Here is a 25,334-nt window from a genome sequence, read left to right on the forward strand (position 1 = left end):
GGGCCGCTGGGAGCTGGCCGGGATCTGCGCTTTCCCCCCTCCCCCACCCACTACGGGTCGCGGCTGGGGGCGTCCCGGCGGCGGGGACGCGGCTCCCCCCTCCCCCTCCCTCGGCCAAGCGCTTCGATCCAAGATGGCGGCGCTGAGCGGCGGCGGCGGCGCCGAGGGGGCCTCGCTCTTCAACGGGGACACGGAGCCCGAGCCGCCGCCCGTGCTGGGCGCCTGCTACGCCGGGAGCGGCGGCGGCGACCCGGCCATCCCGGAGGAGGTAAGGCCGAGCGGCAGCCGCCGCCGCGGGTCCCCGCCCCCCTCCCGCCTCGCCGGACCCGGCCCGTGCGGCGGCGGAGGGGATCCCCGCTCGGGGGAGGCCCCGACCCTCCCCCTCCTCTCCGGTGGCGATCGGAGCGCCGCCGCCCCGCACCGAGGGCCCGTGTCTGTCGGGATGGGGCTTCCCCGGCCCTGCCCTGGGCTGGCGGGGGCATCGCCCGCTCCCTGTGCTGGCACACTGGGATTTACCCGAGGGCTGCAGCGTTCGTGGGGCTGTTTTATAATCGGTTGGCCCGGGAGGTTTTGAAACACTTGAAATAAGCCAGAAAAAAATATGTATGTTATTAAGAAATGCCAACGGACGGAGGCCGTGTGGGCGCTGGGGCTGGCAGCCCCCCGCGTGCAGCCCTGTTACACGCATGCTTCCTGTGCTGTGGGGCACTGTCACTTAACTTCCCAGTCCCGCACAGAGCGGTGCTCCCTATCCTGCAGGGGTTAAAGTCTGAGGTGCCGGCACTCCTGAGCCGTTCTCAGGCAGGGGACTGAGATGTGCAGTAGCGAGACGGGGTGTTCTGCCGTTCTGAGTACTGTAAGCACCGAAGTCTCAGTGATTGATTACATATCTTATGTCAGGTCTGTTTTAGAGGTAAATACGGGTGCCAGAGACTCTGCCTCCTTGTTCAGGGCTTTGGTCACTGAAGGCTGTTTCAGCTCAGCCTTCCTGAGCAGGTTGGTGTGCTCCACACAGCTCTCTGAGCCCTGAACAGCACTGAGCTCCCTGCTGCTCTGGGTAAGGCCATTCTCTGCCCCTGCCTTTGCTTGGAGAGGTGAGTAGGCCTTAGCTCATCAAGAGATCCCGTTTGACTTCAGCACACTGGACAATAATGCCTCTTCTGCATTAATAGCATTGTGGAATAGCGTGGAATTAATGAGTTGGGATGCTTGGCAAGCACTACAGCTCATGCTGAGTAGGTGGCTATAGGGGAGAAAAGGGAAGGAGGCTTCCCTTGTTGATGCTGCTGAGAGGTAAGATTTGCCCATCTTGAGGAGCTACCTGGTCACCTTGCTGAAGAATGAGCACAGTGTTGAGCTTTGCCTTATTTTGCACCTCAACAGCAGGACGATTAAATGCTTTGAGTAATGCAAGTCTGCTCTTAACTTTCCTGAGTAAGGAGGAACTCTTTACTAATTGAGAAACCTGAAGACTAGACTTTAACAAATGCTTTCTTTCAGCAGCGAAATGAGGTTAAAAAGCATCTTGCTGGCTTTTATTGTCTCGATCGTAGCTGTACGTGGAAGTGAATTGCTGTGTTATTTCAGCCATAAAAATAATTTAAATATCAGTGGAATTGTTACATTAACTGAGTCATTTTGTGGCCCTGGAAGCAGTAATAGAATTACACCTGAGTGGGATAAATAAACTGTGGTGTATGGGAGAGGACAGGGGAAAGTGGTGGCATGATATAAGAACTATTCAAATCTCTCTTTCGTACCAAAAGAGATGCCACTTGAACTTCAAAACTGCTTGTGTAGGTCATTAGATTTCACTCCAAATGTGAAATAATGCTGCGAGGAGGGTTTTGTTGTTGTTTTTCCTCTTCGTATTGTACATCCCTATCTGAGACAGAAAGAGAAGCAGTCTGCTGCCTGGAATGCATGCCAGCTGGAGGGTTTGGTACCTCTCAAATATGGGTGCACCGTTAAGGAGTGTGTGGTGGTGTATTTTAAGATTTTGCTCTTTATACATTGGGAACGCGCAGGTCTGAGGCAGAGCTGGTGCTAAAATTTTTATTGTTTGATGTGGTTTTGTTCCTCAGTTAGTTAGTTCTTCCTCAAGTCTCAGGTAATTACCTTTTATTTGCAGTACATGTATTACGCCATCTAAAACCAGTTCTAATAAAGTCGGAGATCAAATAATTGCTGATTGAAGTTAAAATGGAAGCTCTTCTTAATATAAAAAGAAGTCAGCATAACCATAATACCGACTCAAGGTGACATAAGTCAGAAAATGCTGAAGTACTTATACGTGACTCATGTAAACATGAGTTTCAGTGTTCTGTTTCCCTTCAGGAGAGTGTAAATCTAGGCTTTAAAAGTAACCTTGCTGTGGAAGTGCATCAAGGAGTGCAACCTCACTTATTTTGAGGAGGCACCTAGAAGGGTTTTAGTTCCATAGATCCCTCTGCAGTCTTTAAGGAAGCACAGTCCTGATTTCCAGGAGGAAAACCTTCTGGTCCGTGCTAAGTTTGTAGCTGTGAGAAGAGGGTGGACAAGGAAAGTCTTTGACATACCATAAAGCAGGCAGACACAACCGTGTCATCTGAAATCCTCTGGTAAAGGAGGTGTTCTGTGTCAAAATCATAAACAAATGTTGGTTAAAGCTTCAGTATCATTTACGAGTTCAAGATTTGGAGTTCTGACAAACAAGTTTATGACATATCATTGAACTCATGACTTTTGAATCGAATAATGAATCTCGTGCTTCAGAAGCTGCCCTTGCAGCCTGACTGCTGATACTAAAATTCTTCAAATAATGAAGCTGTTACGTAAGAGTGTAGTAACTGCAAAGGCATTTTTTTCTGTATTGCAATCCGAGTTTAGGAAGAGTAGTTACACATGCAGACATACGAACAGTACGTTTACGAAGAGAGTCCTTTGTGGTGGCATAAGGATTTGAAAAGAGCAGGAGCAAGTGAATTAGGGGGAAGCGTTCTCTTCCGCTCACCATCCAGTGCCTGGGTGAGCACTGGCACCCAGGGGCGTGCAGGCTGGCTCTTACCCTGCGATGCATTCTCAGGACAAGAGATTGTTTGGATGGAGGGCTTTCAGAGAGTTGTAAGGTTGTTGGTATAGTAGTTTGCGTGACAGCTGGGAGAAAAGGCTCTGTTCTTGTTGCTAGGGATTATTTACACCGTTATTAAATAATTCAAATGGGATTTTCTGTACTCAGAGCTTTGTGCCCTGAAGTGCTTTTTGAAGACAAAAGTGACTGAAAGTTGTGAAGTGAGGCCCTGAGCAGTTGGACAGCCTGTCACATTCTAGGTGGCAGTGCTGGAGTTTATCTGGCATAAATATTAGTTATGTGTTCAGAAACCATAATCTTACGGAACAGATTGAAGAGAAAGGAAAAAAAAAGTTAAAAACACATCTTTAGCCTTAAATGAAATAACTGGTGGGCTCTCATTAAGTTATCACGTTGGTGCACTAAAAAATATCAGACTTATTTTTGCTTCATTGGTGTCATAGTTCTGAGAATATGCTTTCTGTTCAAGCTCAATTATGTTTTGTTGCTTTTGTGTTTAGTGACAGATTTAACTTCATGGTAGCTGAATGGTGCTCTCTTAAATTGTGAGAACAGGTTAAACTTTGGCTACAAGATTCTTCATCTCCAGCCAGTGTTCTGCAGGAGTATATCTCAGAAGATAAGCGTAGTGTTTTTTTGCACAGCAGAAGCAAGTCTTTAGCTTGATGCATTGTCTGACTTTGAGCTGCAGCTTTCAGAAGTAGATGGTCTAGTTGGGGAGAACCTAGGGAGGAGTAAGAGGAGTGATCAGTGGTGTAAATGATCAAATCTTTGGGGGAAGACTGAAAAATTGAGGGTTGTTGTTTTGTTTCTTTATTTTAAAGCAATGGAAGTTGTCAAATTTGATGCAGAGAAGACTGCAAGTAGTTTGTTCTCCACACTTGTGGTTATTACTGCCAGAAGTAGTGTGTTTAAATGGTGACAGAGAAGATCATTCAGAGTTACTAGCACAACTCTGTCTTTATGGCTGGGGACAGAAGCATGAAAATAGACTTTCTTAGCTAACTTACAAAAGGGCCCATTAGTAGATCATTTCAGGAGTGACTGGGGATAGTTGGTCCAGGTTTAAAGAAGGCAATGATCCTGATAACCTCTCCTCTTCTTCCAGAGAATTTTTATGCTTCACTCTTAGCAAAATAGATGGAATGTTAGAATGTAACCTTGAGATACTTGAGTTTAGTGGGGATTTTTAAAAGATTTCTGCTTAGGATGTTTTTTGTTTCTGTTTTTCGGTTGTTTTTTCCCCACAAGGCAGTAGGATTAACAGCTCTGACCTCTGGTAGCTTTGGTTGCACAGAACTCGTTTAATAGTTGAGCATATTCAGGAAAGCTTTGGTGTCTCGGGTTGCTTTCTGTCTGTGTGGATATCCTCAAATTGTTTGGAAGTGTTTAGTTGGGAGCATTTTTGTGAATATGTGTTAGTACTTGAGCACTTGCTCTAGTTCTTCTTGTGGTAGTTGTTAAACTGCAAAGCATCTCATTTTTAATGCTGTTCCTATAGTATTTTCTTGGTGCTTGTTGCAGCCAGGAAGGGCAGTGGTTTTTTTGCATGCAGTTGGCCAGATGGGAGAGCTCAAGTATTCCACTTTGCTTTGTTATTTTGTAATGAGTTCATAGTTTATTAATTATTGTACCGATAGAAAAGTTGCATGAAACATTTTAGAGTGAATTTCACTTAGGAATAGGATTTTATTTGTATTTGCAAAATAAATAAAAGAGGGTTTCACATTATGAAATGGATAGTTCGAGTCCAGCCTTATGTAGAAGCTGCAGGTTTTTCTCATAGTCACTTTTGCAATTTTTATGTAGCGTGTTTCAATCTGAGTAACCTACTTTTGAAGAGCAACGGTGTAGCAGAAATGCCATGTCAGAACTATACCCCACAATGAATCACACTGCTCCCCGTGGCAGTTGATCAGACAGTGCCCTGCCACCGAGGGGAGCACACGTGGCCATTTTGTGTGCCTCCGCCCCAGCACTCAGCCAGATCCACGCTGTGCCGTGTGAGTGCCATGTACATCCTTCACAAATCAGTCTGCTAATGCTGAAGAAGTTTAGCATCACTCTTCTGTACCTCAAGCTTCCTTGGCTGTGCACGCCAGGTTCAGAATCTGACACCTTTAATCTTTGAGGTCTTAATTTTCCTGTTGCTCTGTTGTAACAATCTTACTTGGTTTCTCTAGCTTGCCTCTGAGTATACCGTTCATAGAAAATTGATGGCATGCCTTAGTTTTGCCAGTGTACCACGGGTGTGAAGGTCCTCTATGGGCTTCTTGTGTGTCGTAGGCATAGTTTCCCAGCAGCTTTGGCCATGTGAGAGTTCTGGCTACAGGATTTTGTCTCCTGAGGTGTTAGATGGCCTTCCTAATTTTTACTTATTCAAACATCTCTGTGTATGCGTACACAGCCACTTTATCACAGCTAGTACAGAATATAACAGTGCATGTGCAATCAGCATGTCTCTCTCTTCCAGTTACTCTTGAGCTTTTAGGGCATACAGTACAATCCTCATCTGTCCTCCAGCAAACAGTGCCTTTCCAAAATGATGAAATATGTATTTATGCAACCAATTTCCTCTTCTGTGACCAGTTCTGAAGTTCTACGAAGCTGCTTGTTGCAGAATGCTTGCTGTTCCTGTTTGAACTTGCTGCAAGTGTTGGACTCGTTATTCCTCATTTATTGTGTGTGTATACGCATACTTACTTTTTTGGAAGCAGCAGCACCTTTTCCAATTCTTTTGATGACATTATATAATTGTGGCCTCTAGCAAAAAAATAAAATGAAAGGGACAATGGCCTGGTCTGATTTTAAGCCATTTCTATTGTCCAAGGGTGGTGTCTGTGCAGGCAGAAGTTGTCAGGGAGCAGTGCTGCCAGCATCAGCCTACCTTAGGAACTCCAACCCCTATGGACAGAAAAGGTCAGAATATGGAACCTGTGCTCTCTTCAAAATGGGGCTTCTTGTGCCATGCAGCTGTAGTGCTTGGCGACAAGTGAATTATCCATGCTATAGGCATTGTAGTCAAGACATCATAAGAGTGTCTTCAGGCACTGAAGGAAGCATAAGTTCTTCTAAAGATCAGATCAGGGGAGTTATTCTTCCAGAAATACCTGCACAACCTTTCCTGTGAAAGGGAGATGAAGTTTCTATGTGAGAAATACCGATTTTCTTTAAAATCTTGCACCTAGGAGGCCATCAGGTTTATTAGTAAACAAAATGTGCTTACTGATTAAAACTGCTGCATAACGAGGTTGCTAGGATGGTGGTTTTTTTCTTACTGAGGGAAAGGGGATATCAGCAGCAATATCCTCACTGTTGTGTAGTGAGGCCTCTCACACTGCATAGCTGGTAGTAAAGCTGTTGGTAAATCTGCAAAGTTGGAAATACTTCTCAAATGCAGTTACATTGTGTTTAGTTGGAATTTTCTGACCACTTTATTTCAGATAATGGGATTATTTTTGAGGTTGGATGTAGAATAGTAGCATCCCTGATTTCTTCCCTTCTCTAGTGCAAGTTACTTACTACTAATGCTTGAAGAGCACTGTAAAATCAACATGAAACATTAGTAAAATCAACATGAAATATAACATGATTATGACTTTAAGAAGTTGGTAGTGTGTAGGTAGGTATTTGGAAAATCTGTGTGCTTGTGGCCTCAGCCTTTGAATTGCTGTTGTAAATATACTCATTGAATCTTAATAGGTCAAACATTCTCTATAGTTTTAAGTAACGTGGGTTTAAGCCGGAGCCTTTAGCATCATCCAAGGTAGTCTTCAGAAAGGATTTCTTTCAGTATTCTCATTTGACTAGAATACTGTTTGTTAGTGATAATAAATAACTGTGACTGACCTTAAGCTTTTGTTGCTAGTTAGAAATTGACACAACTTGTCCCAGTCTCTGGATTCAGCAGTTATAGGTTATAGATCTTACGGCAGATTTTATGTGATAAATTGTTCCTTAGTTTAACTGGCTAGAGTCTGACCAAATGAAATGAAAATCTTCCAACCTTCTTTCCAGTTTTCTGTAACAAACAGTTCTCTATTACTATCCTATTGTGATGTGTATTGTATCTCGTGTATTTATTAAATTAATTTATTTATTAAACCTCCCCAACTCTTTGTAGAATGAATGGCACAGACCCAGTTCTACCACAGAAGTTATTTCATTTTTCATGGTGCTGTTGGGGTTATTAGTGTAGGGTGAATAACCCAAAAGAATAGCATTCAAAGAAAATAGTGAGGAAAAATGGTATATTTTGCTAGGCTTATCTAGATGGTAAACAGACAACCAGTAAATAAAGAGAGGCTTACCCTTTACAGATCACAGATGGTCAAGGTTTGCTGGTAACTCCACAGGAGAGGGATCTCCAACAAGAGGTCCTTCCCTAGTGGTGGTCAGCCCAGGGGTCCAGGGGAGGTGGAGCCAGACTCCACCCCTTCTGATCACACAGGTGCATTGCCTTCACCTGTGCTCCTGCAGCTGACTCAGCACTCACTTCAGGTGATCAGTCAGTGCTTCAGGCCATGATTCAACAGTTCCCATACAGTAGGCAGGCAGGCTGGGCTCCTGAGCAGAATATTAAATACTATCCAGGAAAATGTGGTTTCTATGGCAGTTTCTATCTGTGACTGTTTTCCAGGACTATGGACAAATTGCTTATACCTGTGTTGTTTTGGTTTTGTTTTGATTTATAATTTATAAAACCCGTTTGCCACGTTCCAGATTTTGAGATCTGCTTAAGCTAAAAATGAAATACGTGAGCTCATTTATTGGATCACAGCCCCACTTAAACAAAAAGAGTATATTTGTGTTCAACTGATAATTTCAACTATCTTTTTACATTCTCTGTCCAGTTAATAGAAAGCATGTGCACCATGTTGTAACAGTTTAATGGTTGAATATTGTAAAGGGTGTAGCAGATTATTTTTATGGACTGATAACATGAACTTTTGAATAGGTGCTGTTTATCTTTTCTAGTTAGTCCAATTATCTGTGTGCACTTCCAGGAAGAGAGCAAAATAGGTTCTGTAGTTCAGGAGAGACTTTTTGTCAGTTTAATTAATGTGATCCAGTCTGTGTAAGAGCTCTGCTTGGCTAGCATTTGCTTCTCATATCCAGTTATTGTAATTGATCATTGGCTGCTTGCTTTCCATCACAAATATGATTTGTCTTCAGTGCTTAGCGTATGAGGAATCTGGTGGGTGCACAATAGTTTAAGTTCACCTCTGTATGGGATTCTCATTTGTTGCGAGTCTGTGGTAGCTACCTTTCTAGAACAAAATTGCATTCTTAAATTAGTAGATATGTATAATTATTCCCCACGGCCCCTTTTTATTTTTATTTTTAGCCTTTGACAGTCTTGGGAGAACTTTTACAATTCATAAATGTAAATACAGTGAATTGTACTAGAACTTGATCTGTGTGATCCTCATGACTACCATGTTATAACACCAAGAGGAGTAAATGGGACTAATAGAATTGCATCACTGAAGTCTTGAGGAATTTGGAATAAGAGATTAAGTTAGATCAAGGACACCATAAACTGCCGCTTAACATTTTAAACGACTGCTACAAACAGCACTTATTTTTTCACACTCTTGTGTTCTACTGTGGTAGAGACACGTTGACTTTCATTTTGCAGTGCTTGGAGGCAAACGCTCATTAGCAGCATGCAGCAAAGATGGTGATGTAGAATCAGGGACTGATTGCAAATTGGAGCTGAACAGGAAGGCTGCTGCTTCCTGGTAGCCCCATCCACTGACCTGTGGTTGCAGAGAGAAAAGGTGACTCTAGCAGCTGCAGCAGTCACGGGGCCCTCTGCTAAGCTGTTTTAGCATGCTAGAGCAGCAGAAAACTTACCTTGATGCAGAGAAGAGGTTTTTCCTTATTTAGCATACTGAGATGGTTCAGCCAAACATTTAGGTTTCAGAGAACCTTTTCTTAGAGAAAAACTGCTTAGTTATGTTTCAAGCGTGAGCTTTATCAAGCTTCATTTTTTACGATTTGTCACCATAACTCAAACGTTATTTTTAAATGCTTGCAAAAAATAAGGAACATTTGAAGTCTGAACTCTTTTCGTTTAAGAGGAGACAACCTGAAAGGCAAGGGCCTGACAGATTGAAAGGCTGCATATTCTGCTTTAAAAGTAGAGCTCAGTGGTGAGCAATGTGATTAGCCATAGAATTAAAACAAAGGAAAAGACATAGATCACCATCAGTTGCAATCAGATGGATTGCAAATAAGTGAGAGATGTCAAAATATTAAGTAAAAACTAAATGTTCGTTATACCAAGATTTGATATGATAGAAGACTCCCACTAAAGAAAAAAAAGGCTTTAGTTGAGTAAGTTTGTCTTCCAGGTGTGTAGCGGAAATGCTAAGTCAGGATTGAAGCCCTGATTGAGCTTTCTATTGTATTCCAGTATTACAAGGTGGAGGAGTTACTCTGTAGCTCTAAAGTCGATTGTTTCTTCTGTTAACTGCTCAAAAAATGATGGGAATGATACATGAGCTGCTGATACATTAACTGCTCAGATGTTTCCTGTTTGTTTGTTTTTTTGGAGTAGCTAGGGAGTTCATTGTTTTGTTTAGATACAATTCTACAATAAACACAGTTGGACATTTTCCACTTTTGTGGAAAAAGAGGCCTTTTCTATTGGTCACAGTAATGTCTGTAGGTATTAATATCTGTAACCTGTTTACTCTCCTGTGACTGTAAATTTAAATGGACTCATTCTGAACTCTCTAGCTGACAATTACAATATACCATCAGAGTTGGTATCTCAGACATTTCATAGGAGTCGCAGTGAAATGATTTGTGAATGTGAGTAAAAAGTTGGGTGGGATAAACTATGAAGGGCAGTCTCAATGTTTGCATTTGTCACTTCTATGAACTCCTGTATGGGTCTCACTGCAAGCTGGTTTTTGATTAAGTGAAATTTTTCAGCTGCTTATGTTTTTCTAATGTTTGTTCTAGAAGAGATTGTTTTTTGCTACACCGCTGAAAATATGATAAGGGTAAGGAGCCATCAGAGCAAGAAAAACGCAAAAGTGAAACAGAGTAGATGTGTGAATCAAGAGAAGCTTCTCTAGAGATATGGAGAAAAGCTAGAACCTGAAGGAAGGAGGGAAGGACTATCTTACCCACTCTGTGTGCACGTTCCATTCTGGTGTGTGTGTGTACAACGTGGAAAGCATGCTTTGTTAGAGGGAGGGAGAGTGCTAGCTCTGCTCCACATTGATGAGGGGAGAAGGGATCTCAGAAAAAGATACCAGTGTGAGAAAGTGACAGCAGTGTTTTTTTGTAATGAAACTTGGAAAATGCAAGTTCTCCTGTTGTGCAAACCCTAAGGTGGGGTGCTGAGTTAATCTCGTACCTGTGTCCCCTTGCCTCTCTTACACTCCAACACTTTACTTTCAAGCTAGTGAAGTCCAGCTAAGAATGACTTCATACATGACAGCTTTCTAAAGCAGTTTCTGACAAGAGTGGGTACTAGCCCAGCAGGCTAAACAATTGAATGGATTCTATGAGAAAGATGCCTGAAGGGAGTGATTAGTGTGGTACTGGATATGTGTTAATGAATTCTGTCCTCATTGTAAAACCATTTTGAAATCAAATTCTTAAATAGCTTCAACTGCTTTGTCCCATTAAAGTACTGTCCATCATTGCCAAGTGTGATAATCCAAATGCAGGGCATACTGTTTCTGTGCAAAGAATGACTTTTTCATGGAATATATTCAAAATTCCAGGTGTCTTCTACCAAATGTGAATGTAGAGCTTGGAGTTGGGATGTGCTGCAACACTTGCATTCTGATACCAGATGCAAAAGGTAGAAAAGACATTTCTCTTCGTGCTGTCTCAGGCAGTGCATATTTTGACAAGCAGCAAAGAATGCAAAAATAACTGTATGGTTAATAGTCTTGCACGTTGCAAATCTGTCATGTTTGCTGAATAAAATGGATTTGGGCTCCTACTGTGTCTGACTTGCCTCTGGCATGAAATAGGTTGTCATCTTTTCATTACATTGCAAGGGTGTGCTTATTTGCAAAATTAATGCACGGTTATCCACAATGGGCAGATCTAAGTTGATGTATTCCAGAGTATCTGGAATATCTCCAGTCTTCTATCTGTCTGTATCCATGTCAGCTTATCAGCAGTGCTAAAAGGAGAATCAAATTTCATCTTGTGATAGAGAATAACCTTAACCTAATGTTACCAGGAAGGGTGAAGACTTCTTTTTTAAATAAATCAGACTATCCTGGACATAAAGAATTTGTTACTCTTTTTTGTGGCACTGTAATGAAACAGTTTGTTTCAGAAAAACCTGCTGCTTCCTGTGGATAGTGGCCCCACTTGCACATGGACAAAACTGGATCATTGCAGAATTCAGAATACATCAGTGTTTCTAGCAACTGTCTCTTAGGTTGGCATCAGGTTTTGTATTTCTGCAGGATACTTGGCAGGAATTTTTTCACAGTAATCCCTTTCCCTGCAGTTTATGCATGGAGTGGCTTAGTGGCTTAATTCCTGTGAGGAGGAAGCAAGAGGTGCTAGTGGTGTGCAGCAGTGGACATCTTGGAGTCAACAGGAGGTTACTTGCACAGGGCAGCAGGTCTGAACTCCAGTCAGGAAAAGGCTTAAGTTCACTTAAATTGAAGTCCTTGTAGATCCTGCATAACAGAATGCAACAGGTGTCGAGTCTCAAGGAGAGTTAGCTACCTAGATAAGGGATGCTCTGGACCACAAATAATGGCACATAGACATATTCAGTGGTACGGGACGCCAGAAGGTAGCTTAATGTAGGTAGTACTAGTTGCCACTTGCAGGGAAATTGTGAAGCTCGGGAAATTTGCAATATCGCATGCTCTTATGCATACGTGGTTACAGCTAGTGTATGCTGGTCAGTACGACATTTGTGAGGGTTTTTTCAGCTTGTCAAAGGATTTTTGATAAATATGGCACCTAAGATAGGTTTTCCATTTCTGTGAGCGACGAGTAGTGATTCAATGCCGTGGCTGACCTTGATAAATTTCAGCGTACTCCAAACTGTGAGTTGGATTTCTAACACAATAGAAATCCACGCTAAGTTTCCCAGCAAGATTCACTTGTGAAAGGCTCTTACTTTAGTGCCTAGGTAGATAATATAGCAGGTACTTCAGGGCACCGATCCCAACTACTCTGAGCAGTATTACCTTCCAGAAGACTTTAATTTCTTTAGGAGGTGCAGTCCAGTAGCTGGTTGTAAATTTTTTTTTCAAAAAATCATTAGTCATTTATTTTTTGCTCTTGTCATGGTAAAATAAATTATACCACAAGGAGAATTTCTGCCCTCTGTTTGAGGCTGTTGGACTTTCTTGCTGACTTCTCTTAAATAACACATTTCCTCTGTATGTTTTGTTGTGGCTTTGTCATATTTATTTCTGTATTTGGTAGCTTCTCTGTGAGAGGGAACATTCTGGTCATTTCACACAAAGTAGAAAGTAACCTATAAGCAAGGAAAAGTATTTGAAAACTCACTTGGCAGGTGAAGCATCTTCTCTCCCCACCGTTACTAGGCATATAGGAGTAGTAAGTTGTTGATATTAAGGTATAGTAAATGTTGAGGTAGAATTGGTAAAAATGTTGTGGGTAGAATTGCCGGAGTGAATAAGAGAAGCTGCATAAAACAGCAATGAAACCTGTTTTCTGAAGGCAATCCTTAGATGTGCTTCCTCAGTTTGACATAAGTTTTCTGTATACACAGCCAGGTTAACAGCATGTTAATATTTATGCAGTAACTGAACATCAGAAACACTTATGTTGAACAGGTTCATTGAAACAGGGAACCAATGCTGGCTTGTTCCCTTCACCAAGTTTTGCCTACCTCTTGGCATCTCTGAAAAAAATGTTAGCAAGATGCAAAAATTCAGCTGTTTGCTGCTGGTTAGCTTCAACATGATACGATGATTCTAAGTTGAAAAGGAAGTTCACTTCTATAGTTGCCTTAAGTGAATTTACATACAGAATATTTGAATATCACACTCTTAGTCTGATGTTCAGCTGTCCTAAATGAGACCAAGAGTTATTCCATATCACATGACATCATGCAGAAGGCTGTAAAGCTGTTGGGAGTTGGCTTGGAGGTTGGCTGGGCACCAGTCAGCAGGTGATAAGACTTTGCATTGCTGGCAGGCTGTAGATCAGTGGGTAGTCATGTCGTTACTGCGGTGTTTGTCAGTGGGTAATGAGATGTTGTGCTGGTAGCAGGGCATTGGTTTGTGGGTGATTGTATTGTTAGCTTGGTGTTGGTCAGCAGGGGGTGAGTAATTGTGTTGCATATATATATATATATGTAAAATATACACACACACACATACATACATTCTTATCATTGCATATTTGTTTCTGTTTTCCTCTTCTGTCATAGTAAATACTTATCTTAATCCATGAGCTCTATTCTGCTTCCAGTTTTCTTCCTCATTCCACTTGTGGGGGGACTGAGTGAACAGCTGTGTAGTGCTGAACTGCTGGCTGGGTTGACCCACAATGTGGGGTAAATAAAGTGATGATTAATATGTGAGTTCTGTTCTAGAGTTTCTTTGTGAACATCTAAAGTTACATAGCAAAACATGAGTTGATCCAACTTTGATTGGATCCTGTTATTGGTATCTACTTGCGTCATAATTTGTATGTCCAGATGCTGTCTTGAATGTATATATATATTATAATTCATGAAATAGGTATGAATTAAACTAAAAGGTATATCAGGACTTCTTAAAATTAATGTGAAAGAAGCAGTGTGTATTTTGTTTTTCATTCCGGGTCTAATAATACTGACTTTTTTAATGAATTGCCTGAATGGCAGTAGCTATGAAGGAAAGATCCTTCTTTTTTTTTTTTTAGGTAATTTGAATTATTGATTTGGTGCCTTTATAGTTCTGAATTGGACCCTCATAAGGCATGAGTAATACTTCATGACCTGAGTTGTTTCATAGTGCAGTGCCATAAGCCTTCTCTGTGCACTGGAGGTAACTGTCTTTTTCAAATCAGAGCCAAGTTGTATTAAAAAATAAAACAAAGCAAAAACCTTGCAAGGTGGAGGAATGTCCAGTTCGTGGTTATAGAAAGTGCTTAAGATCCTGGTGTCCCATTAACCATGCAAACAAAACACTAGGTCTGGATTATGTGAATATTGTTAAACCTTATAACCTAACTTCTATTAGTACTACCGAGTCTTGCAAGAAATGTGCTAAATATAGTTTTGATAAACATAAAAAATAAAACATTCTTAATAGATATTTGTTCAGCGGTTTGTGAATTTTAAAACCAAATTTACTTTATCTGGGAAGCAAGCTGTGTTTTACTGATGGTGGATGATCAGAAGAGCTTTGTGCACTCTTACTGATATCCTAATTTTTTTGTTACGGGCTTCCATTGTTAAATATCTAGAAAATGTGGATTCTTTTTGTTTAGGGCTGATTCTACAGACTGCCTAGGATTTAATTAAGTTAAAATATTTTTCTATTCTAGGTGTGGAATATCAAACAGATGATTAAATTAACACAAGAACATATAGAAGCACTGTTAGACAAGTTTGGAGGAGAGCATAACCCACCATCAATATATTTAGAGGTAAGTTTGTGTACAAATGAATGCGGTTAGATGACTGGTGTGGTAACTACATCTTTATATAAAGCATCTCATGTTAAAAGTAAGTATACCTGTAGTAAGAGGTTTTTAGAAGATGGGGAGAATGTACTAACTCTCTTTCCCTGGAGACTGAAGGAAACTGTGTGGGATTCCTGGTACTTACCAGTAAGGGAAGATCAGAGGCATGTTCTAACAGTTACATTTGTGCAATTGAAATGTAAGGCATTCATTTTGGTGCAAGGGGAAAAATTGTATACTTGTATAGTACAGAAATGCATGTTCTGTTGTTACAAGTCATATATGTAACTAGCAGTAGGACTAGAGGGAATGGCCTCAAATTGGACCAGGGGAGATTTAGGTTGGATGTTAGGAAATACTACTTCTCTGTGAGAGTGGTCAGATGCTGGAATGGGCTGCCCAAGGTGGTGGTGGAGTTGCTGTCCATGGAGGTGTTCAGGAAGCATTTAGATGTTGTAGTGAGGGATGTGGTTAGTAGGAAATGGTGGTGGTAGGTGAATGGTTGGATTGGATGGTCTTAGAGGCCTTTTCCAACCTTGGTGATAGTATGATTCTGTATACATTTGAAAGCATAGGAGTAACTTTGCCTTTAAAGCAGTTGAATTTTTTTTCCTTTTGAAATGCAGTCACATAGAATCCAAAATCTGTTCTTGGTAAAAGGAGCCTTTCTAATAGAATTGTAGGCTAGAACTGATAGCTTTAAGCTGCATTTAATTTATAAACTAATTACAGAGTAAATCCTTTTTTTTTCATTACTCCAGATGCATGAAATTGTGTTGAATTTCATGACACACATGAAATGGTCCATTAAAGACCATAAAGAACCTATAAAAGACCATATGCATAAGTTACATCTATTACGAATTGAATGAGTATCCACTTTCTCCAAACCCTGCCTTCTCCTTGGTTCTTTCAAGTATTGAAGTAACTGGAGGTCAAGCAGACTTTTTTTATAGTCATTTTCATTGTAATTGCTGCCTAAAGGCACCAAGTAATTAAAGATCTCATTATTTGACATATTTCTAGCTTTTATTATAATATGTTAGAGCAGGGCGCTAACTTGATTGTACAAATGTTGACAAAATGTCCTTAATGGTTAAGGTCAAATGAGGCCCTTTAGAGTCCCTTTGATATGGAATGGAAGTATTGAATGAGTGTTAATCACTGTTTTAACCACTCAGTGGTACATAAACACACCTCTGTTTTCTCATGAGCCCATTCATTCCATAGCTCTGGGTTTAATATTGCTGCACATATGTTGGTTTTATTTGATAATGGAATAATAATGAGCTTGATCTCTACTATGTCTGTGTTTCAGGTAATGAAGAGGTTAGTTCATGACAGTCATTTCTTTTTCTTGTAAACAAATTAAAACTTAGATCCCTCCACTGGAAGCCTTTAGATTATTCTATAGCTCTTTGATATGGAAGAGGACATTTACAGTAATAAATCTTTACCCAGAAAATGTCAGGAGTGTGGCAAGTCTGAAATGTTTAGATATTACAAAACATCAAATTAAAGTAGATTTCTGAGTTTGATGGTTGCATGTGTAGCTGAGACAAATCAGCAACTTGGGTTCATCGGTGGGGTATACAAACCTCACAGAACAGGCCGTGATATTTACTTGCTGCAGTGAGTTGTGCTGGATCATGAAGTGAGTCTCATGACAAGTAGTGCTGGTACTTTTTCAGTTACTTTATTCCATGAAGCAGCCAGTCCTATGGAAAAGAGCCTACCATTGCTGAAATGAAAAGCCTTATGGTTTTTTTTTCCCAACTCTTTGTTCCGTGGCTCGTCTGCTTCCTTTGCTCAGATACTTGCAGTACCATTTGAGTCATTAACCTAAGAGGAGAATACTCCGGTTTTGCTGGATTCGTTTGCCATCCAGCTAAGTAGACTGAATGTGGTCATGGTGAAGTCATGTGTGTCCAAGATATTTGGTTAGAGTTAGGAAAGGGGAAGAGTTTACAGTTGTGAGCCAAGAACCTAGAGATACTGGTGGGAGAGGGGGGAGCTTCCTCTTTGGATGATCGTCAGCTTGGATTAAATTTGCCTCAGGCTGATGGAAGTGAATAGGATTGAATGTGCAAACCAGTCACTTGTGTAGTGTGCAGATTTCCTGCAGTAGAACTCAAATGTGAAGGGAAAAAAAAAGAAAAAAGAAAAGCATTACAAAGTAATGTGATACAGTCAGAAATAAGATAACTGTCTTCCTTTGACAATTCATTTCAACCGGGCAACAGTTACATATCTGGTGTGACCTTTCTGTGCCTTTCCAGTCTTTTTGGCTGATTTTGGCTTGATCAAGAACAAGGGCTGCTTCTGTTGTCAGAATTTACTCTGCAGCCATTTACCTGAATGTAGTCTGTCACTGCTAGAGCTAATGTTTTAAATTTCTGCTCTCATCTGTTTATCAGAAAAAGGACTGGGACAATCCTGGCTGCAGGATGAAAGGAGAAGTTGTGTGTAAAAAGCTGTGAATGTAGTTTGACAAAGCAGCAAAGAACGTTTTCTTCTAGAAATTGCAGAGCTAAGAAAATGCAGTAGTTTTCATATGCATAGAAAGAACAGGAAATTATGCTGAATGTGAGTGGGTAGCTTAAGCAGTTCAATTGATAACTCATCCTTCTGACATCCGTTAGAAATAGCTAACTACCTGTGCACAGAGCTGCTAGGTGCTCGTGGGCTTTTTGCTGTTTCCATACCCTGGCATCACCACTGACTTCTTTGCATGACTTCCAGCTTCTCCCTGGGCTTCACACCTAGTCCTTGATGCTGTTCAAGGACTTTTGTGGACTGTGCCTGTTAATCATCTCTAGTGGGCTTATTAATAAGAATGTTGTCTGTTTTTCTTAGCAGAAGATGGAATTGTCCAAAGCTAATTGCTAGACAAGAACCTGCAAATGAGCACTTCTGCTTCCACCTGTGTTGCCTTTCACTGTTGTAAACATCTGGCTTGTTACTGTATTGCTTTCTGCTAAACTATGGCTTTCTGATAGCTACTGAAAGTCTGACAGCTGACATTCTCTGATCTGTGGAATTTCAGTACCAGAGGATTTGTTCAGTTCTTTTGAATGCTCCCATGGCTTATATCGTTTGTTTCTTATGCCTCTTAGCACCTGCTGAACTTCACAGGACTTAAAGCATCTGGTATACTGGCTACCAGCCTGTGGTGGTACTGCCTCTATAGACCTGTCAAGTAAAGTTGTAATTGAATCTGGTAACAAAGGAGCATTTCAATTAGAAGAAATAAAAGGGGTAGAAAGTGCCCATAGGAAAGCTGAAGAACCGGATAAAAACAATTCTAAAAACTGAGTGTTCAGAGGATTTAGGGAGATTATTTTTGCACTGAATATAAGATCTACACCTTCTTTAAAAATAAAAATGAATTTATGCCTTAGAGTTGCTCAAGAAAATAGGTGCTAATGAGCTTTTAATTCTGTGCTTGTCTGAGAGAGAGAGAAGATGAGCACAAAAAATGTGACAGGTTTTTTAATTTGGAGGATGGAGTTTGATGAGTTTTACATAAGAGCAATTTTAAAGCTGACAGCTATTGTTGCAACCATCACTTCAGGATTTGTCAATTGACTATGGAAGCAGAATGGATTACCTGAAATACTGGAAGTAATTGACGTGTGCTAAGTTGAGTTCAGCATATCTTTAATTATTCCTACAGGGGGGATACTCAGGCTCACCCTGTTTTGATCTCTCACTCCTTAGTGATGGTCTTAAAAAAAATAATAATAACAATAAAGTGACTCTTAGTCACCTGGGGTAGAGCCTTCAAACCTGTGTGCAGTACTGTTTCTTGCTGCCTTGGAGTGGAAGAAGTAGTGTGAAGTTGTAGGATAGCACCTAACTTGTCTCCCTCCTCTCAGGACTGGAAAGAAGGAGCTGGGGAAGAAGAGTGGAACCATGGAGAAACTCTTGTGTGTGATACAGGGGTAGGAAGCTAAGTGGACAGAAGGGAGAAAAGAATGCTCATTAAATGTGCAATTTTCTTCTAATTGCTGTAATTAGTAATAGCTCTGGGCATCTTATCAAGGCTTTCTAATGTCAGTACAAGAAAAACATTTCTGTTTGTTCTGAATGGAAGAAATAACTAATGGATTAAGCGTTGGCTGTATTAAAAGCTAAGTATGGTTTCTAGAACATAGATAAAATCCTTTCTTAGGTAATCAGAGCTCTTAATGTCTTCCTATGTGTGTGAGATGCTTTTCAGATCTAACAGGCCCCTGGAAATCACTGTCAAATATTCAAAATAACTGCTTGACTTAGTGTGAGTAGAAATAGCATTAATAACACTTTTCTTCTAGAAAAGAGGCTGTAGGGGCTCCTTGAGAGATTTTTACCACATTTTTGGAAGTACTCTGTATTGCAGCAGCTGAAAACATCAATGATTTTTATCTTCCCACATACTTTCTCACTGTTATATCTGTCCTTGAGATGATGTTTCCCAAAATACAGTTTGTGATTCACTGTGGAAAAACCCTTTTCCTAAAGATTTATCTAAGCACTGTAAATAGTGGAAATCTTTGCTGCAGAGAACTTGAATACTGTGATACTAGGAAATCCTAGGTTTCAGATAGCAAACATTTTTAAAAATTGTAATTACATGTTCTTCTGTAACAGCTATCAAATAAGCCTTTTTCTGTCTCTACCGACAAAATACTGATGAACAGGGCAGTATCAAGTTAGAGAAAAAAGAATAAAGATCTGGATATTCCTAATGCTTCATGGAAATAAATGTTGTTTGTAACCTGAAATGAAATATATAGATGCAAAACGTCCAGAAGCAGTTGGCTTAAATTTATAAGGGAGGAAGTAAAGGTTAACAAACCCAATAGTTACAGGCTCTCAATTACGGTTTGAGAAGCCTTTCTTATTTAAAATTCCAAAATATCATTTCTGTCTTATCTTACTGTACTGCAGTCTCACCTGTGACAAATTTCTCTGAGAACTTAATTTATCAGTACTGGCCCATGAAAGTGGGAACAGCTGTTCATGTAGTGAGGTTGCATACTGTGCCTGTACTTTCCTTCAGCAAACAGTGCAAGAGAAAGCTGCCCGACCTTTTGGTATTCAGGCAAAACATTCATGCAAAACAAAGCAGTGAACAAATGCATAGTTGGAGTGATAGTGGTATCCAATAAGTTTCAAAACTCAGTCAGCTTTGTAGCATTACAGAATTTTCTTCTTAGGCCAGCTATTGGAAGCAATTAAAAATCGGAACGATCTCTCTAATGGAGGGATGCTTGTCCCAAACTGCTGTGTTTTTTCTAGTTTACATCTAATACTCCAGGGAAAGGAAATGTGATCCAGAGGCCTTGCTGCTGCCATTTTTGAGAGTTCAGCTGTCAAATTTTTAGAGGATATTTCATTCCTTGTTGCTGTATTAATGTCAATTTATTAAAGAAGATTGCTGACCTAGAGAGTGTTTTTTGCATCAGCAGTCATATACAGTCTGAAATGGATCTTAATGATGAATCTCCATTTGTTTCAAAGTGCTTGTGGTATTCAAAGAAAATACTAACGCTAGGAAACTTAGTGGCTCCATAGAGAGATGGAGATGAACTTTCACCAGGCTCCTAGCACATGTTGATCGAATGTGTTGGGCCCAAACTGGGGTGTCTAAAGTTAGACTAAGAACGGATTTAGGCATCTTGCTAAATGAAGAAATCCTGATTTACGTTACTGTCTATCTTCAGCTCCTGTTTAACTTTAGTGGGGTTTGCATTTGATCAGCAGTCTAAAAGGTCAGACTTCTTTCAAATAGAAATACAGTCTTAGTTTCAGAGGCCTGGAAGCTGTCATTTAGGCTTCTAAGATCCTTACAGTGTGTAGATACTACCTAAAAAATGATTGTGAAGGGAGAGAAAATGATAAAACCACCTGGCCTGCTTGAGTTTAGACTAGATTTCTAACCAACTGTGACATGGACAGGGAGAAGGAGAAACCATAGTTTGCTACCTGGTTTTCTCCTAGGTTTATTTTAAATATTAGACTTGTTATTTTTTACTTTGCCTAAGTGTTTGTAATGGACGGTATAGCCTGATGTGGCCTGAGAAAGAAAATTTCAAATAGAATGTGAATAATGTAATCACTTTTTTTAGGCTCTGCTACTTGTGAGCAAGCAGTTGTCATCCTTTGGCATGTATGTACATTGTATATGGGCATACCAATTTCTCATACTTCAAATGAACTTGGGAATCAACAGAAGCCCAGTGGCAGCAACAAGCCCAGCGAAGACCAAGTCTCGATTTTGTGCCTGGATGTCTAGAAAGCACCTTTACTTTTGAAATGCCAGTAAAATCCTTCATTCCATGAACTACTTGAATGTTCAGCGTAATTTTTCTTCCTACAGTAGATAAAGTACAAACTAAGTAAATCTGTATTTCAAAAACTAGTGATGTTAGAAATCGGCCTTGGGGTTGACCTGTAGGACCCTACCTGACCTGAAGACTTGATGTATGTCTGCTAATATGGCCTTTAATGTCGGTAGGCCAACTGTGTGGCACAAACTTCTTTCAGCTAGAAATACCTTGCCATAGATCATTTTTGCTTTTGTTACACTCCTCAAATTTAAGTCCATCAGACAATTCTGTTTTGATTTGGTGTTGTTCTCTGTGTATGTGCTAGTCATCAGCTGGTACTGATGTCTCATGAAAGCACTTAATTTTTGAAAATGGGATTTCATTGGAGCTATTCTTTTTCTGCTATGTGCAGCTTCTATGCAGAAAAATAAAAATAAAAAAACCTTCTTAGAAAAAACATTTGAAGGCTAATAGTAGATTTCTAGTTTTTTGGTGTTCTATTGGAAGATCTTCTGTTGTGACACTGAGTAACAGCACAATATTTTGGAGCCTTCACCTCCATCAAAAAAAAAAAAAAAGCTTTTTGTGTGGAGTTTGGTGGTGTAGAGTCCAAAATCAGTAACACTTCCCAGTTTTCTGTGCTCAGTGTTTATGCTTTTAAGAGACATCATTTTACTTCAGAGTTTGCGTTAGTGACAGATAAAGTGGCCGATACAAACATTGTAGGATTGGGTATTTTGAAAGATGTGTGGAGCGTTGTGAAGGAACTAAGCCCACGAGTCTCCAGAAGTAATGTAACATTGCATGTGTTAGTTCAAACAATCTTTTGCAATGCTCATAAGAAAAGGAAGTAAGTATTTAGAAAAGTATTGGTGAAATGATGGGAGTTTATGACTCTTAATTTTCGTTTACTCAAAACTGTTCTTGACACATGGAACTCTTACTGGAATGTATATGAAAAGTTGTTCCTGGACGTAAGAGTGAGGTGCTTATGTTACTGTACAGCCAAAAAATGCCACAATTTATGATTGAGTAACTTTCAATTTACTTTTGATGGTAGGATGAAAATGTTTCAGCCTTACGTCACAGAGTTTGTGGTCTGGTCACGAAACACTAGACATTTTCAGTTCTTAAAAGGAATTGTGAGTGATTCTCAGTTTCCTGCAACATTTAGAGTTCAGAATTGTGGTCTTCCTCGTTACCCTTTAAGTGGCTTTTTCTTTCTCAGTCCCTGCTGTCAAATTATGATCTCTTTGCAGTTGCTATGATGATGCACATTTTGCAAATACGTCTATCCTGAGGGAACCTAAACCCTAAAAAGAGAGGCCAGTCACTGTTTACTTACCATAAACAGCCTGAGTTTGGTTAAAGCTGCACGTACATCCCTGGAGAAATGAATCTATAGTAAAATGCAGTATTTGTGGCAGCATCATTGAAACTATAATTTTTCTCTAGAAAATAGTATGTTTTCCTGCAGATGTTTTGGTCATTTTAATTGTGTAACTTTAATTAGAAACAAGTTATGCACAGAGAAGTGGAGGAAAGTAAATAGAAATGTACCTTTATCTGTTCTAAATATCCTTTTTCACGTCAAAAATATATGTGGCCTGACAAATCTCAGTCTTGCTGGAGATCCAAATATGGAATTCCCTTCATTTCTCTTTAGACATTACATTTGTGAGATCTTTGTTTCTTACTCTCTATATAGCTTCCTTGGTTAACACCAAAACGTTTATATAGCACGAAACAAAAGTTTTGTAACTGATACACATTCTCAGATTCAGAATTTTGAAGATGTGTGGGTCACTGATGATAATGCCTCCTATATGTTTTAACAGAAATTACAACATATAAAGAGCACAATAACACTATTTGATGGAGCAGATTTTTCAGCTACGGAACACCATTTTTCAGCGTAATCACCACCATTAGCTGTTAGCTTTTGCCAGCAATGAACATGAGCTGTGTACCGTGCTTATAAAAGTAAATAATTTCTGCACCAGTGGAGGTGACAACCCCCTGGCAGTACTGAAACGCACCTCTGCCTCCTCACTGTGCTCATATCCACTGTTTGGTCTCCAGATATTCAGCAGGTGCTGATGATTGTCAATGGATGCCATTTTTTCTGCGTGGTGGAATTCATTGACGCCTTTGCTTCATAGACACTCCAGTGTTAGATGCCATTGGGTCAGACTGCCCTTCTGCTGCCATCTGTCACACAGCAACAACATGTAATGGGATATTGGTGGGAAGGTTCAGCCTCTCCTGCCATCCCACCAACATCCACATCTAACACTGTGGGCCAACATCACCAACCTTTGGAGCGGCCCTGGGAAATAGTTCTGGATTCAGATTGAAATGGTCTTGTTACAAAGGAAGCTGATGGAAGCGGTCATTAAACCAAAATATATGCTGTTGCATATCTGTATTCTTGGCATATTTGTTTTGAAAACTTCATGGACAAATGGTGCTGAACTTTTTAAAGGAATTTGATTGGTTTGGACTTGCATATTAGTTGTAGAAAATAAAACTAATCTCATGTGCTTATGAAAAAAAAACCAAGTATCAATTTGGCATGTTTTTATGCAGCTTCGTTGTAAGGCAAATTTAGTTGCTCTTTAATTGCAACAAGTTTTTGTATTCTGGTTTAAAAAAAAAAAAAGTAGTGGCAAAGGTGAATGGTGAGCAATGAGCTAGGTAAGCTGTTGGATATGGATGGCAGAAGGCAGGCTTTTGCTTCTCTGAATTATGGTGTCAAGTGTATCATTCCATTGGAGTGAAATACATTTAGCTGTAGCACGTGCAGCTGACAATATTTGTAAGAGACTGCCATTCTTTAAAGCAGTTCTGAATTAGAGTGTACAGTGCAGTTGCTTTAAAAATATGATCTGTGATTTAGCCACTTATCTGTTTCATGGATTAAAATTAGTTCAGGATGTTTAACATGAGTTGAAAGCCGTTAATTCTTTGCTTCCTGTCCTTGACCGGACTATTTCGTTCACGTTTCTGAGAAATATGAATTAGTTCAGAATGTTTTTTGTTTTGTGTTCATTCTCAATTTACACCTCTGTTTTTATCTGAGGCTACTACATCATTAAAATAGCAATTCTTCCTCCACAGGCCTATGAAGAGTACACCAGCAAACTAGATGCTCTACAGCAGAGAGAGCAGCAGTTATTGGAATCCATGGGAAATGGAACTGATTTCTCTGTCTCCAGTTCAGCTTCAACAGACACAGTTGCATCATCTTCCTCCTCTAGCCTCTCTGTAGCACCTTCATCCCTTTCAGTTTATCAAAATCCTACTGATATGTCGCGGAGTAATCCTAAGTCTCCACAGAAGCCTATTGTTAGAGTCTTCCTGCCCAACAAGCAAAGGACTGTGGTAAGTCAGGTTCTTTCAGCCTACTTAGAACCTCAGAATTTCCCATGTTGTTCTTCATGCAAAACTTAATTGAAATGGAAAGATACCAGTGTTTGTGCTCTGCAGAACTCAGTTGTTTTGACATATTAGATATTTTCTAGAGTGATAATACAAAGATGTGTTCTATATTTTTGAAATAGCGGGCAACGCTCTATAAGAATTGAAGCAATTCAAATATTTGCCTAAAAACAGCTCTCTTAAGAGAGATAATTAATGGTATTCTACCATTTTTCAACAGATAGGGTAGGAAATTCTGTTTCTTGTAATATGCAAAATTGCGTTATTAGTTTAAAAGAACAAGTTTGGGGAAGTTAATGTTTTCCATACAGTCATTGCGAATGAATTCAGCTGTGAATGCAAGAAGCAGCCTCTTGCATCTAAGGAGGGCTGTGCAGAATGCTTGTTGTTTTTTATTGTCTTTTCCCTCCCAGCTCACTGTGGTGAGTGCTTTATGACAGGAGCCTGACTATCAGGTGCTGGGTAGAGAGCTGACATGGGGGTGGACACTGCTGCTGTTAATAAGAGCCTGCGAGCGTTGCTGTGTTAGTGTTGCCTGCAAACTGCTTGAAAATTGCTGTTTATCAGTTTTGGCAACACTGCAGTGAATTCCTGGGGTCACTGAAGAAGAGTTGACTTTTTACAGGCTATCTAACTGTGCTTTTATAGGCATGATGGTTTCACAAGCATGATGCCTGCTGAACAGTCTCAGTATGTGCTTTTAAACAATACACTAACCAGCAAACTGTGATACATGACTGTCAGCAGTTTCTAAGCTCTTTTTTTTTCGCAAGTCTTTCCACTTACAAGGGAAGCTGTGGTCCCAGTGGAAGTGGAAATCGAGATGATTGCGCAGCCGGTGTCTATGTGAAACCAGTGCTTTT

At 40.1% G+C, this 25,334-nt stretch overlaps 1 protein-coding gene across 2 annotated transcripts in view; it reads left to right on the forward strand.

The window, feature by feature from the left end:
- The window catches only part of BRAF (B-Raf proto-oncogene, serine/threonine kinase), an 80,295-nt gene continuing 54,961 nt past the window's right edge, over window positions 1-25,334 (forward strand). For both annotated transcript variants that reach the window (XM_065742686.1, XM_065742687.1), the window contains exons 1-3: window positions 1-268; window positions 14,579-14,680; window positions 24,151-24,414. In XM_065742686.1, the coding sequence (XP_065598758.1) occupies window positions 134-268; window positions 14,579-14,680; window positions 24,151-24,414 (501 nt within the window). In that variant the 5' untranslated portion in view covers window positions 1-133. The remainder of the gene's footprint in view (window positions 269-14,578; window positions 14,681-24,150; window positions 24,415-25,334) is intronic.

This window comes from Cyrtonyx montezumae, unplaced genomic scaffold (assembly GCF_038088225.1).
Source record: "Cyrtonyx montezumae isolate F1298 unplaced genomic scaffold, pur_monq_1.0 scaffold_3, whole genome shotgun sequence".
Classification (NCBI taxonomy): Eukaryota; Metazoa; Chordata; class Aves; order Galliformes; family Odontophoridae; genus Cyrtonyx; species Cyrtonyx montezumae.